General features: G+C 44.3%; 1 protein-coding gene across 4 annotated transcripts in view; it reads right to left on the bottom strand.

The window, feature by feature from the left end:
• Positions 1-12759: 12759 nt before the first annotated feature.
• znf385a (zinc finger protein 385A) overlaps positions 12760-17894 on the bottom strand; it is an 89420-nt gene continuing 84285 nt past the window's right edge. For 3 of the 4 annotated variants that reach the window (XM_064299119.1, XM_064299120.1, XM_064299123.1), the window contains one exon: positions 12760-17725. In XM_064299119.1, the coding sequence (XP_064155189.1) occupies positions 17477-17725 (249 nt within the window). In that variant the 3' untranslated portion in view covers positions 12760-17476. The remainder of the gene's footprint in view (positions 17726-17894) is intronic. The other variant, XM_064299122.1, reaches the window with a different exon arrangement.

The raw sequence follows: 17894 nt of genomic DNA, 5'->3' as shown, positions 1-17894 counted from the left end.
AGGTAATTGCGGAATCGGGCGTAAGTCTCTCTCTTACTTATTGCTGTAAATATTATTGCGTTTCGCTCCCTTTCGACAACGGGCAGAATGCCGGCAGAGGTCTATTAGACGTAATTCACGTTACTCAATTTGTGGACCCATTATGGCTAAACAGTGCTGGATATTGCTTTGGAAGCCCTTTGAAATAACTGCTAATGACTTGCAGTTCGGCAAATGAAACGCCCTCCTCAAACCTCGGTGGGCGAAAGGCATTCATATGCAGTCAGTGCCGAGGATGTGCGTGCCTCCGTGCGTGCGTGCGGAAGTTTTACCAAAGTTTTGACTCACTGGCCACATTTTAGAATTGAAATGACATGCTTCTACTGCCCCTATTTAAAAAAAAAAATTCCCCCAGATTTCATTGGCCAGTTCCATTTGTGGGTCTAGTCCACTGATATACCCGTGTTAACTCACAGGCAAACACGCGCATGTTTCACCAGCCACTGCTTCTTTTCTGTGTGTGTATGTGTGTGTGTGTGTGTGTGTGAGAAAGTGTGCATCTGTATGTGTGTGTGTGTGTGTGTGTGTGAGAAAGAAAATGTGTGTCCCTATGTGTGTGTGTGTGTGTGTGTGTGAGAGAGTGTGTGAGAGTGAAAGTGTGTGTGTGTATGTGAGTGTAAGAGGTGGCACTCTGTTGTGTGTGATGTCAGCATGATGCTGTACTCTGCGGATGTGGACAGGAGCTCTGGATTAGACTCCCACACCCGTCAGTAAGATGGATGGGTCTCTCCTCATGCACCACCAGAGCAGACAGCTGCCCCTCAACCACAAGCCCACGTTTCCCAATCAAATTACTTTTCATAACTTTCACTGTCTCTGTGAGCACAACAGCCTGATTACTCTGTCCTGCCTTCTTTTCCCTGGACATTCAAAGCAACTCTATCAGACACACAAACACCCACAGACACACACACACACACAGACACACACACACATACACTCACGCACACACATGCACACAGACACACACACACACACACACACACAGACACACACATACTCACATGTGCACACGCACATACACACGCAAATAATCACTTACAAACACACACACATACACACACGAGCACAAATACACACACACATACATTATTTCATCATTCTTGTATTCTCAATGTGAAAAATGTGTCATCCCTTTAGAGTTGCATTTCTAATTGTTTATTTCAGTTGTGAAATAAAGGATGATTGAGTTGTATTTTGTATGCAAAAAGTTTGCAGGCAGAGAAGGTTTATTTTCAAAATAGCAAAAAGAATTAAGAGAGAGTGAAAGAGAGGAGAGAAAGAGAGATGGGTCTAACCTTGCAGACTGACAAAATCACTTGTGTGTTTCTTGAGATGCTGTATTACTTAATTAAAAATGATGTGCAGTTTTTTAATAGCTGTCAAACATCCAGCAACAGTATAGCTCTCAGCTATACTGTCATTTCTTAACCCCCCCCTCCCCCCATGCCGCTCCATATTAAGCTGCCAAGAGCTTTTTTATTAATAACATCAATAGAACATGACCTGAGAGACACTGTAGAACTCACACAGTCGCAAGTCGCAGAGATAACGGAACACATTTGTATTTGTGTGTGCAGGTGTGTGTTTGTGTGAGTGCACGTACACTATTGCTTGCCTTTTATCTCTCTGTTTTCTGTTGTTGCTCAGTTTGTCCTTATTTTGTCTTTTTTATTTTACCCCTTTTTTATCCCCACCCCCACCCCCCTCCTCATGCCTTCTCTCCTCTTTTGACTCTTGCCTGGCTGTCATCGTAAATAATGTTCCCATCTTAATTGCCCTGCCTGATAAAATAAAGGTTAAATAAAAATGTGTGCTTGTGTGTGTTCAGGTGTGATTGTGTGTGTGTGTCTGTGTGTGTGTGTGTGTGTGGCAGTGTGCCGGTGGGAGTGTGTGCATGTGTATGTGTACTAATGTCCAGGTATGTGTATGTATGTATATGTGTGCAGATGTGGGTGTATGTGTATATGTGTGTATGCAGTACATTATATTTATTTGGCAAACGCTTTTATCCAAAGCAACGTACAATAAGTGCATACCAGAGGTCATTGGAATTATTATAGAACCCAGTTACAATTTATACAGTAAGCATAGGCTATGTCAGTAGAGTTATGGCAATTCAAATTAGAAGTGGGCCATGATTACAAAAGAGACATTATAAAGAGGTTCTGTACAACATCAAGATGACAATACAAGTGCAAAATTAGTGCTAGATGAAGATGCAAGTGTAACATAAATAATGCAAGTGGCATGAGAGTAATCCTAGATTGGGAGTAACCCTGTGGAGGAGTAGTGTTAGAGTTAGTCAAGGTACAGTCTGAAGACATTCAAACCATGGCGAAGAATGGGCAATGACTGAAAGGAATGAGGAGCTATAGGGTGGAGAAGCTCCATATGCAGTGTCGTAGCTAGGAATTCTGGGTCACCTGAAAGACTATTGCCCTGGGGGAGGGGGGGGGGAGCATTTTTCAATAAACCAAATTCAGACCTGGGGCTCCCCAGTGCAGTTTGGTTTTTGTATTGTATTGCTCTTGATTGATTAAGGTTGTTAAAATATGGACGTTGAATTTGATTTATTCCATCATTTTTCACTCATGAACACAATACAGTTTTGGTTTCGCTTTGAGATTTTTTATTTATTTATTTATTTATTCATTTGGTTTGTTTCGATTTTCCGTAAGCAGTGCAGTTTCAGCGCCTGGATCGACACAGTCTCTGCATTTAGGACCCCACTGTCACCTCTCAACATGTCATTTAATAGATTAAAAATGTACAAAAATTGAAAAATGTGTCATCTATAGGGATGCCATTTTGTCTCTATCACGTGACCTGCAGGGATTTAAACTTCAGTCGTATTGTAATTGTTATCCTCCAGGTGTCCCTGGAGGCACTTAAGCACCACAATCAAGTAACTAATTGTACAAATGACTGGCTAATTGTGACCTTTATTAAAAATTAAAAAAAAAAATAGTCGACAAGGAGTGTGGAAGGAAGGAATGATTAGTGTGGATGGAATGACAAATGCACATGCGATGAAAAGCACGTCTTTGAGTGAACAAGTGAAAACAGTAGGCCCCGCTCCCTGGTAGACTGCACAAAACACTAATTTTATTTACTTTACTAACCTTGCAACTTAACAAGAAATCACAAAGAATACAACAACAACAACAACAACAAAAAAGCCTCAATTAAGGTGTGAGACTGACGCAGAGGGAGAATTGTTTGGCAGTGGAGAAAATGAGTAGTGGCTGGATGTGGCTTAAAAAATTAGAGTTAGATATGAAACCAGAGCTAACGTGTTGAAGGCATTGTTGTTGTCCAGCTCTCATTAAACCCTGAAAATGGCCAACCGACAGTAAGACCTGAACTTCTTACAAATTAACAAGGAACTACCAGTGAGTCAAAACATTCAGTGAAGTTTCAGAGAAACTCACAATCTACGACAGCCCTGGTCCAAGAAAATAAGACAAAGACTGTCTAACCAGTTTACAATCTACAACTTAAATGAATCATTGGCACCAAAACACACAGAAAACACACTTCGGACTAAACTCACCAAGGACTGGATTCTGACATCTACGATTTCGATGAATGGGCTTGATAATAGCACACCTGTCAGGTCACCCATGCTCTCTCACCACACCTTACACCCTTAAAAACTACACACAGCCAGGAATTGCCACATTAGCATTTTCTCTGAGGAAAAAGCGAGATTTTATGAGATTCTTTCTTTAAAAGGATCCTTAAGTTGGCCTACAAATTCCAATATCAGCTCTAGCATAAATGCAGTTATTAACCACTCGGTCGTGACAAAACAAAACACAAAAAAAAGAAAAACAGTGGCCAGATGTTCCATGAGGTTCCAGTTAAACAAACAGTGAGGAGTGCACCAGCGGAAACTCAAAACACACCCTCGGTGCGCCGAAGACAGCGGCCGTACCGCGGGGCTAGCCCCTTGATTATAATCAGTGTAATGAGTGTCATTACAGGCGTGTGACGATGGCTCCTGTCGCGCTCACGTTAGATAGCGCAGCCACTTCTCAACACGCGGCGTAATTGCAGGAGTCGGTGAAGAGGGCGCTGCCAGCTGCCACAGCCAGGATGTGTGTGGTTCTCACCCCTTTGACACCAAACGCTTTTGGCAGCTCTGGTCTCCATCCATTGGAAGTAATGTATGGAACAGACCCAGTGACTACGTATTTCATTTTTATTTATTTATTTTTTTGCATTTTTAGCTGTTCATAAGTTGATCCTGTTTCTAAGTCAAGTTATATAAAAAAAAGATTAATGCTGTGGCGTGCCATAACCATCTCTGGCCCAAAGTTTATTTTAATGTCAGCGGAGTTACCCAATTTCATTTGTGTCTTGCTTTAAATCACATTCAGCTCAAGGGCTTAATGCCATTGGTGTGCAGATTGTAAACTGTAAACTCTGCTGGTTAAACTCCAAGTATTGATTGATTCTTCTGTTGTGTTTCGTCAGCTTATCCACATTGAGGGGTGATAAAACAACAGTCAAAGCAATTAAGACAAAGAAATGGACCCATAATCTAATTCAGACTGATTTGCAAATCTCACCTCAAAATGACCCATTTTTTAATTGCAAAAAGGAGTCATGATGAGTTCATTGACCCACTTGTAAATGATTTCAACTGCAGTTCCAAAAAGCAATGCCCCCAGTGTGTTCAATATGGGCAGGACCATAGTAATGTGGGTTGCAGTTGTAGGGTCAGGTTTTGGTGGGTGGGATTTATATAGAGTGGAGTCATTTGCAGAATGAAGGCCTCAAACATACCCTATGTAAGTATGCAAACGCAAGCACTTCAAGCTACGCAAAGTCAATTTCATGCGTTGTTGCGTTCTAAAAATGTGCCATCTGAAATTTTTAACGCAGTACAAGTCACGTGTTGCAGCGAGGGGGCGCTATAGCACTTTGCGCGTTGCGTAGGGCATGTTTCAGGCCTAATGCACGTATGCAGCCTGTGTGGGCTTACACTGGAAACAAACTTGATTTAAATTACCCAAACGCGTAAACAAGATTTCTGTCACGTGTATTCTTCAGTCGTTCAGAGCTTTGTGTACATCCTCAAAATGAACGCTCCGTGTCTGCTAAGTGCAATACCCACGTAAACCGAGGGGCCAGTACACATGTTATGCCTAGTGACGTAACAGATGTCAGGAAGCCAAGAAGGAATAGCATAATCATTTGCAGAGAAGGCCCCCTCCTGTGTAAATACCTTTTAAACCTTCTGTCAGACAAAAAGCAAGCAGACAAGTATGTAAACAATGTCAATCAATCAATGTGAAGCTGGTTTAACTCATTACTCGTGTCGCCTATAAGGGGCAAGTCAATCAATACTTCTTCCAGTGGTCTGAGCAGATTTATCTCAGTTAAGAGCACAGTTGACACCAGACTTGTTTTTGGTTAAGAGTCTTGTGTAAACATACATGAACACACACATACAGGTACGCATACAGATACGTACAGATGTGGGCTCACACATTCACAGGTATACACAAACACATGTACATTCACACACACACTCATGGACATGGGAAAGCGAGGTAGGGAATGATGGGTAAGATCATTTCATCCGCTGCTCAGAACTGTGTCGATAAGGGACACGCATCCTTCCACATAAGAGAGTGAAAAACATGCTGCCACACGCTGACTTTGAGCACCGAGATGGTAAATTGCACCAATGGGGGAGGGGGGTGGGGTTTAAGGGAGGCTGAGTGCCATGTTCAGCCCATGAGGTGGGGGTGTGGGGCTGCCGTGGGAGTCACAGTCACAGAAGAAGTGGGCGGGGCCTCGGCAGGTCCATGATGTGCCCTCTTACAGGTTGCTTGCGTCAGGCTTCATGGGCAGGGGGGCTGTATATGTGGGGCTCTTATGGAGGAGAGCGGAGATCAAATGGCAACAGATGAGGGAAGAAGTCAGTGTGGGGTGTGGGGGGTTTTGCGGGTGCTGCGACTCAACAGTTGAGGCCTGGATGACCTGCAGCGGGGCCGTGTTTACTTACAGCGGACCCGCTGTGTGGGGGCGGGGTATCTATATGGCGTGGGGCTCTGGGTTTTGTTCTTCTCCGGCATGTTCCAGCATGCCACGGATCGCTCCATTTGCCAGTTCCCCCATCTCCTCCCCTCTCTGCGGGAATTTGGGGAGACGGGCTGTTCTGCAGCCTCTCTGTGGGCAGCGTGCCGGACATCTGCGTCCGTGTGCATTTCTGCCCCCCCCCCTCCACAGCTGAAGGAGTAGTGATTAATATTCATCTCTCGGTGGGTGTTGTCTGAGCTGCTGTGTCAGGCTGCTGATGCTGTGAGGAAGTTTCTCTGAGCTCCTCGGGCAAGCCTGCAGTTATCTTGGTAGCCCAGCAGCACTGAAAGCAGGTTTACGCATGTACCGCGGTGCTCAACATCTGAAACGCATTAGCATCATCTCCATGGCAATCCCAGCTAATTGCACAAAATCTTCTGTAAGTGCGCGCAGCCCATGCAGCGTGTGTGTGTGTGTGTGTGTGTATGTGTGTGTGCACACGCACACACCTAGACATCTGTGAGTGTAAGAGAAAAAAATCTGTGTTAGTGTGAGTCCGTTTGTATGAGTACGCATGCAACTATGTGTCTGTGAGTGAGGGCATGTATATGTGTGTATGTGTGTGTGCATGAGAGAGTGAGAGAGAGATTGTGTGTGTGTGTGTGTGTGTGTGTGTGCATGAGAGAGTGAGAGAGAGATTGTGTGTGTGTGTGTGTGTGTGTGTGTGCATGAGAGAGTGAGAGAGAGAGTGCGTGTGTATGTGTGTATGCATGAGAGAGTGAGAGAGAGTGTGTGTGTGTGTGTATGTGTGACCACTTGCTGGTGCAGGGTATACTGACAGGCCTGATGATCAAGTATTCAGCCTGCTTTACAGGGATTCACTCATTTCCTAAGGGAGCCATTTTCTCCTCTTCCGGCAGTAGTTCATTTGAGAGATTCAGGCAATGAGCTGCACAGAGACACAAACAGGAAGTTACACACTCACCTCTCACATTCCTAAAAGAATCCCCCAGGACGGCCAACTTCCTGTGCCCTCCCACTACCTTGATTAAATCTCAAACTACTTACTGTACATTTAGAAGACCAGCCGCCATGGAAAATACAAAAAAAGACAAAAACGTAGATTTAAAGCCCGGCCAAAATAATAATACAGCACCAAAAGGTAAAACAGTAAAATCGAAGGAACCAAAAAATGACTATTTTTAAGAATAACAAAGTCCTCTGATGGGGGTGGTAGAGAGGCTGGGAGGCGCAGTGGCGAGATGGTAATTGTGGGAGTGCGTGGCGTTTCTTCTGCGCGGCGATCGGGCGTCGGTTGGAGAGGTCCCCCGAGACTCTCCGGCAGTGTGACGCACTCCGCCGGCTCCCGCGGGAGGGAGATCGTCCCCGTTCTTCGACAAATTGACTCTCTAACGGTTCCATTCGCGCCGCGGCGAAATTGCCGAGATTGCCGCAAGGGCCCTTCTCCCGGCAGCGCCACTGGTGGTCTGCAAAAGGCTGGGGAGAAAAGAATAAGATTTGAGTTGTTTTCTTTTCACCGGTATACCATCCCTTTCGCTCTAAAGAAGTTTCTAGAGAGAAGTGTGATTGTAAGGTACATACAAAGGCCTTCAAAATGAATCATAGCCATGATAGCAAAATAGACAAAAAATAACAGAAATACCTGGCTATGATTTAATTCTCAAAAATGTGGAGATAATCCTACCTTAATAAGGATTCAATAGAAGAATGCATATTTCTGCGCAATTTTTTAACTTTAAATCATTGGATATAATCATGACATCATTTTTTGCAACAACAAAAAAAAATTTAAAACAAAATATTTTCAGCATACAAATGAGCTCATTACCCATATTGTTTATTTTATTCACCCCTCTTTGCTCATCTTTATCAAGAGCGTGAATAATTCAGAAGGATGATGTATTTACACCACTCAGGAGAAATAATACTCACGGCAGACGGAAGTGAAGTTGAAGCTGGAAAGAATGTTTAGTAGCTTTGGGGGATTCTTTCAACTTCACACAGTCCACCAGATAATTGAACTACTAGTTTCAAAATGTGTCACGTATCAATTTGTCACGCATCAGTCATTTATTTTTGGTGCAAGTTGCGCATTTTCAATGAATAAAATTAGCAATATGCATACCTGTTGTGTCCCAGACAGACAGGATATAAAAGATAGCATGTTTTTTGAAGAACAACATGCAAGTTCATTTAAGAAAAGGTACCTTTAATTTAAAAAGCAAAATCACCACATTGGGCAGCCAAAGGGGAGCAGGTGCCCATGTACTGGGTAACGTGTTCAGGAAAGCTCGGGACCTCACACATGGGCTCAGCAGGGCAACATATCACTTCACGCAAAGCGAGCAGCCTGGTTCTTTGCACAGGTGACAGGGGCGGTTGCCAATGGCGCAATTTGTCTCAGGGAGTACAAAATGAAGGGTAAAAAAACATCCAACTCCAGCTGTTCTACTGTACCTTACAGTTCCTAGTAGGGTACCACTCCAGTGATGGTTCTTTGTACGTGTTTGGCAGGGAACATACTGCTCTCATGTGCATAGTAAAAAGTCTTACCTCATCAGTACCTCTGTATGATCTCGGTGGGTTTGGGAGAGGGAGCGATGATTTGATCAGGTGGTAGCATTGTAATTTTACCCACACTGGGTGCATCCCAGTACTCTTCACTCCCACTTCCTTTCCTCTCTCCCCCACCACCACTCGTCTCCTACATGGAGGTATGTGGAGGAAAGGAGGGGAGGAGTCGAGTTTGAAGCCGCTTCGCAATACAGTTCTGAGCACTTCGCTCATCTCCTCTAATATTGGGATGTTGGGAGGACGCAAAGATCAGTTTCCAGGGCATGGAAGAGAAGAGGTGGTAGTGGAGGAAAGGAGGATACATTTTATGAACATTAGGGCATACCCACTGTGACTCCGCAGCCCCGCCATGACGGTCAGCCATTTTGGCTTCATCTTCAGCCTTGGGCTCTCTCAGTCGCAACCTGTCTGCATCTCTGTGATGTGCAAACAGCTGCGTGAACGTCTCATTCCGAGGGAGGGGGTCTTATTCTCTGCCTCTGGAGCACGTGTCAAAGGTACAGCCTTCGATTAGATGCGTTTCGTTTCCCTTCAAATTCATCCCTTTCTTCACACTCGATCCTTTTATTAACACAATACATCTACGGGCCCAGGGCTCCACCACATAAAGCACGGTCCTCCGATGCACGAGTAATCATCGCAACAACAGTGGTGAAAGCACAGGCGGTGAAGAGATGAGTGCGCTGGGGCCACAGATGGGGCCGTTTGTGAGTCCACCCCCTCCCCCCCCCAGCCCCCCCACCAAGCGCTGGTGCCTCCGCCCCTCTGCTTTGCCTCGCTCTCCGGACTCCAGGCGGGCCATATGATGGGCCTAATTACACTTTGCGCCTGGGAAGCACCTGAACCAGCCGCCGCCGATTGTTTCTGATGGGAGAATGAAGAGTAAGACTGGGGCCGTAATTAAAGTCAGGCAGGAGAGAGAGGGATAGAGAGAGAGAGAGAGAGAGAGAGAGAGAGAGAGAGATAGACATAAAAAAGGGGGGGGACCTTTCATGCCCTTTCATTAAAATGCTATGAGAAGAACAAAACAAAACCCATTTCATACAGCGCATCAAATAATTCAATCGGAATTTTCTTTCTGAAAGGAAAGGAAAAATACAATAAAGTTGTATAATTGAGAGTGAGAGAGAGAAAGAGAGAGAGAGAAAGATTATCATCTAATTTAATATAATTCCATTTTTCACTCTGGTTTTGTCAGTTATATATGTTTGTACAATTTCATGGAAATGACTGAATTTATTATGGCTGCCACAGTCTGAGGCACTGTGATTGACTGCTTCACACAAGGCGTCTTAAATGCCTCAGGTCTGAAGCAATATTTATTTCCTATATTTGCAATGAAACACAGTAAATAAGTGTATTGCGGAATTACCACCTCATCATGATGCAAAGCATTCTGTTTTTAAGGTGTTGGTGGCTGTTGCATTGTGGGGCTTCTGCCAGGAGCCTGCTTATTTGGGTTGTTTGTTGTTCTTTTTTGTTTTTATTGAAGTTCTATTGCAATGGCTCGCTGTATTCATAAGTATGGATGCACGTTTTCATTCTGTCATTTGAGAAGTGATGCCTCACTTTCTCACACTCTCTCTTTTTCTCCTCTCTCACGTAATTACAGTTTTGGTGAATTGTGTTTGTCCAAGCGCAAAATTGTCCCTGTGTTGTTTGTGGCTTCAAACGGGCAAGAAAAAATTAATAAAATAGAATTATGAACCTGTGTGTTGATAAGGAAACATGCCGCTATTTTTCTCTAGCAAACTGCTACTGTAATCTACCGTGGAAACACACAGATATAGCTGGAGGTTCTGACCTCAGGATAGAGGAAAGTATTACCCCTTCCCCATGCTGCCAAACCCCAAATAGGAGGGGTGACCTCAGGGACCGAGGGCCTTTTATTAAAACATCCATGGTGGCAAAACAGTCACTGTTACGTGTCTCTTACGAAACAGTCACTGTTACGTGTCTCTTACGAAACAGTCATTGTGCTGTTTTTTCCCCCATTTACGAACTGTCCACCGTGCTGTGTCCCTCGTTAAACAGCCACAGCAGCGCGCCTGCTAAGTCTCATGAAGCGTGTTCATACAGTCAGCTGCTTAACCACATGTGAAGCTTGTTCATACAGTCAGCTGCTTAACCACATGTGAAGCGTGTTCATACAGCCAGCTGCTTAACCACATGTGAATTGTTCGATTACAGATCTAAAATGGTGGAGTACAGAGCCAAATCATGAAGAAATATGTCTTTGTTCCAAACATTATGGAGCTCCCTCCTTCATGAAATGTGGTTATAAGGCCCAGTGCTGCTGGAGGAGTTATTCAGTGGACCAGCAGACAGCTGCTTGGTGAGGTTAGATGATGGGCGAGATGGAAAGGGTTGGATGTGGAAGATGGCGGCAAGGCGCATATATGTGGAGTCGCGAGTGTGAAACCATCCCAGCTATCAAGCACCTACTGGGCCACTGTCAGGAGCCGAGGTGGCATGCCAGCATTTCTCAATTCGGCCCAGCGGCGGCCCTCTATCAGCAGGGCCTTCACCAAATATTTTGCCTTCGCTTCACAGCTGATTTCTCTCACACTCTGACAGGTCACCCCTCCTATTTGGGGTTTGGCAGCATGGGGGAGGGGTTAACACTTTCCTCTATCCAGAGGTCAGAACCTCCAGCTATATCTGTGTCTTTCCACGGTAGGTTACAGTAGCAGTTTGCTAGAGAAAAATAGCAGCGTGTTTCCTAAATTTATTTAAGATATATTGGGGGGGGGGGGGGGGGCCCAATATATTTTGTCCCGGACCTGAGAATTTGTAGCTGCAACCCTAGAACAATGTGTGCTTGCTTGCTGGGACAATTAACACAAAGGTCTGTGATAAACACATTGAATGGATACAGGTACGATAAAGTTTTTATTAACCTGCACCAAACTCTCACAACAGAGATGTGGTTATCAGACTCCTCTGTTATTAAAGGCTATGGGGTTGGTCTGCCAAGTGCAGCTCAGGAGTTTGAGAAAGGCACTTAGCTCCCAGGAAAAGATTGTTTTTGTAATGGAAAAATGGAAACAAGTGCAATTCACTCGACAGAAACCTAGATACATCAATGACACTAGACCTTATAGCTGGTGTGAGTCCTGCAACATGCTTTCTTGGGTTGGAGTGCTCTTCCACTTCCATTTGATAATCATGAATTGTTATTTAGGCAGATGTAAATTATGCCCTTGTTTTCCTGGAGTGTGAATTTTAGTTCCTGCACTTGCTCTAATGTGGGCATGTGTAGCTCTGAGAATGCGAAGCATTCCATTCCGTATCGGAAAGCACGTTAACGCGCTCTGTTCTTACCACAACTGCTGAGAATTGCTCTTACGCAGCAAACAGGAAGATCCTGCAGAGAAGGGGACGCCAATCTTGTGAATGTGAACAATCAGCATCAAGTTTATTGGTTCTGGATCAAAGCTATGGCACGGGGGGTTCTGTAAGAGTGAGACCCAGGGCGGTGCACAGGTGCTCTTAACACGGTGCTGACGTGTCGCCCACGCCAAATGAGGCTTCACTCCCTCATGTGTCCGCTGAACAGTTTCTTTCTCTCTGTGATCCTGTTACAGTCTTTGTAGTGGAGCGCTAGAGACAAGGTTGCAGAGCACCATCTAGTGCGCAGTCAAGGGTATGTGCCTGCATTGCTCTCTCTCTCTCTCTCATAGACACACACACACACACATATATATATATGTTCTGAAATGCAACCACTTTCTACCTCAGGGAAAGTGGTTGCAAAACTGGCCTTGAAGCAGTAGCCATACAGTATATCTTCAGGAAGGATATAAAGGGATCTCAGAACATTATGACACACTTTTGTGTTTCCAACCACTGCTTGATCGCCACTGTGATTGCTGTGTTCACCCTAAGAAGATCAAAGATCAAAGATCAAAGGTTGCACAAAAAGGGAATGAAAGGCATTTAGCCTGTAGTGGTAGTAACTTGTGGTATTGTTGCTGCTGACCTTCGTGTGGTGAAGAAGCATTCAGCCACATTCAGAAGCAACACAAGCTGAATTGAAATCAGATTCTACATAAAGCAATAAAACACAACCTTCCCCCCAAACAGTCATTCCATTTTAAAATTCTTTATTTTCTTTTTTAAATCATCAAGAACAAAGCTCTAGAGGTTTCATATTCTTATAGACATTTACAGATTTGTTTTGTATTCAGTTCCATTATGGTCTCAAGTTGCTCTTGGTAACAACATTTTTAATATTTAAATTACATCTCTTAATTTTTTTAATTCATTTATGTATTTATTGATTGATTTACTTATTGCAATAAACGAGAGTAGCCAGTAGGGGTAAAGTATTGCTACAATTCAGCAAACGTAAGTTACACTTTATTTTTCCAAAATAAAAAATAAAAACAACATCAACAAAAATAAAACACATTAATTGGCATGAGAATTTTGTTGCCAAAGCACTTTCATCTCTCTATGTCCCAGGAGACGTGGGAGGAAGGGGTTAACCCCTGACGGACTACGACTGAGATTCACAAGCACCTCAGGACAAATAAGACAACTGTCCTGGAAATGTGTCTTTTTAATTTTTTGCATTATTTTTATACAATTTCTACTTTTTTCAAGACAAGTCAGCTGCGCATGTATTATCTTTTGGAAGGCTCTGTAACAAACAGATACTTTTAAAATCATGTTTACTATGGTGGAAAACAGCCATGCTAAAGGAACTGCCATCTCTCTCTCTCTCTCTCTCTCTCTCTCTCTCTCTCTCTCTCGAGGACGGAGGGAAATGGTCAGGAAAAGCAGGTGCCTGGGTTTTTGTTTTTTGATGTCAGAACACTCCACACAACCTCACTAATCCTGGGTCCAGCGTGGTTCTGCTGCAGATCTGGGCTAGCTAGAAGCTTACAAGTTCCATCACCACTTACACCACACCAATTAATGACAAAGCGCGTGGCTAAAGTGTTGATGTTACCAGAGTCCCTGTTGCCTGCTGCGATTTGTTTCTTGCTGTGGATTTCCTTGATCCCTCACCCCCAACCCCAACCCCAACCAGCTCTTCCAGTTTCCACCAGCCCACTAGGCTCCTGTCTAAAAGAGAGGTATGTGATTGGCTGTCTTCGGGCAGATATGATCTTCAGATCCGGTTTCCGATAGGCAGGGTCCCAGAAAGGGTGAGGTCTACAGTACTGTGAAGCCAGTATGTCCAAGAATGATACACGTTTTAAGTATAAATACAGATGTGTACATACATGTATACAGTGAGCTCCATAATGTTTGAGACAAAGACATATTTTATCTTCACTTGGCTCTGTATGCTACAATTTTAGATTTGTAATCTAACAATTGACATGGTTAAAGTTTTGTAGAATTATATGTACACAGATTCTCAGCTTTCATTAAAGGGTATTTTCAATACTGTACATTTTGGTTTCACCATGTAGAAATTACAGAATTTTTTATACTTAGTCCCCCCATTTCAGGGCACCATAATTATTTGGACAAATGACTTCACAAGTCCTTATGATTAGTCAGGTGTGTTCAATTGATTCTTAGTACAGGTAGAGAGCTTTTAGAATCTAGTCTTGATGCTAAGCTTTTGATTAAGTCTGTTATTGGCAACTGTCAACATGAGGATCAGAGTTGTGCCATAAAAAGTACTGTAATTAATACATGATGAAACCAAAATGTATAAAGATAGCCTTAAATAAAAGCTGAGATTGTTCACTTTAGCCACATTGTAATAGATCAAAATCTAAAATTGTGGAGTGCGGTGCCAAATCAAGAAAAAAAAAATCTTTGTCCCAAAAACTATGGAGTTCACTGTACATACACACACAAGACTTTCCTGATCAAAACAAAGATGAAGGTTCACCATCTTCAGCCTCAATTCATTTCAAATGCCATCAGTCAGCACAGATAAATCAAAACTGAACACAGGATACCATAACTTTTCTGTTCTTACTAATATGTTTTACTAATTTTGTGTTAAGCCTGAACAGATCTCTTCAGCATCACTTCTGACTATGATTACCTCACCCGCTTTATCTGCAGGGCCAGTCCACTTGACCTTTGAACCTGTCCCATCACCTCACACTGGCTGACTAGCCTCAGGAAGGTAGGCTTTGCTTGACCATATACGCTCCTCAGTTAATTTAATTTATTTAACCCTGTACAACACATTTAAACTCAGACAATGATGGTCGATATATAACTTATAACTTACAGCTCCGCACACATCCAAACAGACGTAAGACACTGTAACACGATGCCCTTCGGCGACACTGATGCATGTAGACCCCCTGTGAGCCGACCCTCTCCCTCAACCACGGTGTGTAACATGTTGTGCGTAACACACAGCAGGCATGCACAGAAACGCACACAACCTGGTCATTCCATCCCAAAAGAGATCAGGCATTCCCCCCAGCCGGTAAGTTATTAAAAAAAGTCAATTTCTTTTATAGCTTGCTGCTTTTATGATTTTCAAATTTGCTAGCTGCTCATAACAATTATTCTAAGTTTTCTAAGGAAATACAAACAGAAAGAAAAAGATAGGCTAACCTGTGATTCTTCTTAAAGGAAAAAAAATAGAAACTATTTTAAAAAAATAAGATGCATTGCATGGCTTTAGACTGGAGAGAGAGGAAGTCCACAACAAACAGGAACAACAACGATTGACCACATTGGTGGGTTAGCGAGGCGGCAACCTGTAGCGGGGGTGGATAAACTGCCTATTTATCCATCATCCACTTGTGTGTGCATATCAGCGATTGGAAAGTGAGGCTTTCGGAACCATGAAAGTGGGCATAGCTACTGTCTGCTGTCAATCATTTGCGTAAACCAATCAGATCATTTTGCTCATTTTGTTTCCTTAATGTGATGAACTTGGCGAGCCATCTGTCTCTCTCTCTCTCACAGTGCAGGGTTGTTTGGCGGTAGACGGTGCTGGAAGGAGTCAGTGGCCTGAGCGCTGCATAACCGCCTCACTGGCCGAGAGGAAGAGGGAATAAAAGGCTGTTGAGGTTGGGTATGGTCGGCTGTGCTTCTGATTTGTTTCAGGACTGCATATATGGACACACAAAAACACGCCAAGCAAATCTGTCCCTGTGTCTGACTCACAGTGTAATTACCAGCACGGGCTAATCTCTTCCTGTGTCTCACTCACAGTGTAATTACCAGCACAGGCTAATCTCTCCCTGTGTCTGACTCACAGTGTGTTTAAAAGCACAGACTAATCTCTTCCTGCATTAAACTCACAGTGAGATTAACCGAGTGAACGGGAAAATGAGACTCCCAGTACAGGGAAGTTAGATCCACTCTGGGTTTTTACCAGCATGGCTATCTCACCAGGGCTACACAGTGTGAAAACTGCTCCTGTAACCAGACTGTTGTTTGTTTAAATCCCAGGCAGAGGCCCTGCCCATTTCTAAAAAGCTCCAGATGCAAAAGGTCTGAAAGCACATGAACCATATCAATGCCATTTTGAAGGACTAAAATCACTGTTCTGCTATGAGACGGGAATCTAATGTTGACCCATTCACTCAGCTCTGGAAGGGAATATTTTCCCCTTCCATTAGACTGTTGGCTTTGCTTACAGCGCCCTCTATTGGCCATGGTACCAAACTGAGGCGAGGAAACTAACCAATTTCCAGCCTTCCCTGGATCTCCCCACCTTTTTCACTAGCCAACATTCCTTTCTCCCTATCTCAGGCTTCATTTATCATGAATGAAAGACGAGAGTTCTCCTAAGTGGCTCACAGGTCACAAAAAATATAACAGATTATTTACTATCTCTGCTGTTGTCTTCTCTTTCAGGAACATGCTTAATCCGTGGTGTCCGTCCTGCTCTCGCCTCCCCCCTGGTGGCGGGGTGGACATGAGTCCCTTGGGTTAATGATTCAAACAGGCTGCAGGTGTGCAGTTCCGTAGTTCAGCCTCCAGTCTCTAGTGCGTCCCATCACAACTATATTCAGAAAATGGACTTATTGCTTGTCTATCTGACCCCAGAAACAGGAAGTTAATGTTTTTCTTATATTTAATACAGTGTTTTTTGAGGCCAAAGCTACACAGGGCACAAGTTTTTTACAGCAAAGATCACTTGAAGCGGCTACCCTACAGAAGTAACGTTGTGTCTTAGTGTTGAAGTGCATAGGGGTGTGCGCAAAGACACTGAACCAGGAACAATGGGGTGCTCTGCTGCGGCCTGCAGTCTGTGTGAGTGTGTGCACCACTGTGTGTGTGTATGTGCGTGTGTCTGTGTACGTGGGTATATGTGTGTGTGTGTTATCACCATGTGTGTGCTGGTGTATGGGTGTGTGTATGTGTATACTGCATCCATAAAGGTGCAGGTTTGCTGACTGATATGACTGTGGTTTGGAAATACAGGCTCCTGTAATGGTCTCACAGTGTAAGGGAGGAGGGGGCTGTGGAAATGTGGGAGGGGTCAGTGTAAATGTAGGAGGGGCCTGGCCAAACAGCTCCACCCGTTTCACCCTGCTGTTCAGACACATAGGAGAGAGTCCTCCGGAGTGTGGCAGTCTGGGAGAAGGGAGGGAAACAGCTGTGAGCTCTCTTCCCTCAGACGTCCTCTCCCCCTCTTTCTCTTCTTCTCCCATTCAGTCGTTCATTGAACTTCTCAGAATTGCTTTGTTTATGGACGACGTTCCAAATTCTTGACGTTCATTTTGTTTATTCCCTTGATTGTTTCTAGGCTGAAACTCTTCACAGTGTGCTTATTCGGAGGTGCTCCTGATTGGCTGAAGCTGGGTGGTGGGAGGGGTGAGATGGGAAGTAGCTGGGGGAAGGGTGGGGGTGTGCTGGTGTGTCAGTACGGGGAGAAGAGGATTGGCCCGTGGGATGTGCGGATGGGCCCCGGAGCAGGCCTCAGGAGGGCGTGGCTGAGGGGCGGGCCCTGCAATAGATGCGCGTGAGGGTGGTGGGCAGGGCCTGCCGCGCGTAGAGCCAGCGGGCTGGAGGAGGCGGCCGCTGCCATCGCCGCGGCGACAGCCAGGGGGCTGGGCAGGAGGCCGGCGCCGAGAGCCTTGGTGAGGTCCTTAGAGAAGGGGAGAGTGGACTGGGGGGTCAAAAAGAAGGCAGGGGACCAGAGAGATGGAGAGGGGTATAGACAAAGAGAAAAACATAAAATAAAATCTAATATTGAGTCATTTTTAAATACAAATGCATACTATATGAGTGCCACTCATTAAGCATGGTCGTCATGGTAACTTAAGGCCATGATACAC

This window comes from Anguilla rostrata, chromosome 11 (assembly GCF_018555375.3).
Source record: "Anguilla rostrata isolate EN2019 chromosome 11, ASM1855537v3, whole genome shotgun sequence".
NCBI classification, from domain to species: domain Eukaryota; kingdom Metazoa; phylum Chordata; class Actinopteri; order Anguilliformes; family Anguillidae; genus Anguilla; species Anguilla rostrata.
The sequence above is the reverse complement of the archived record's forward strand: the minus strand, read 5'-3'. Positions and strand labels throughout refer to the sequence as shown.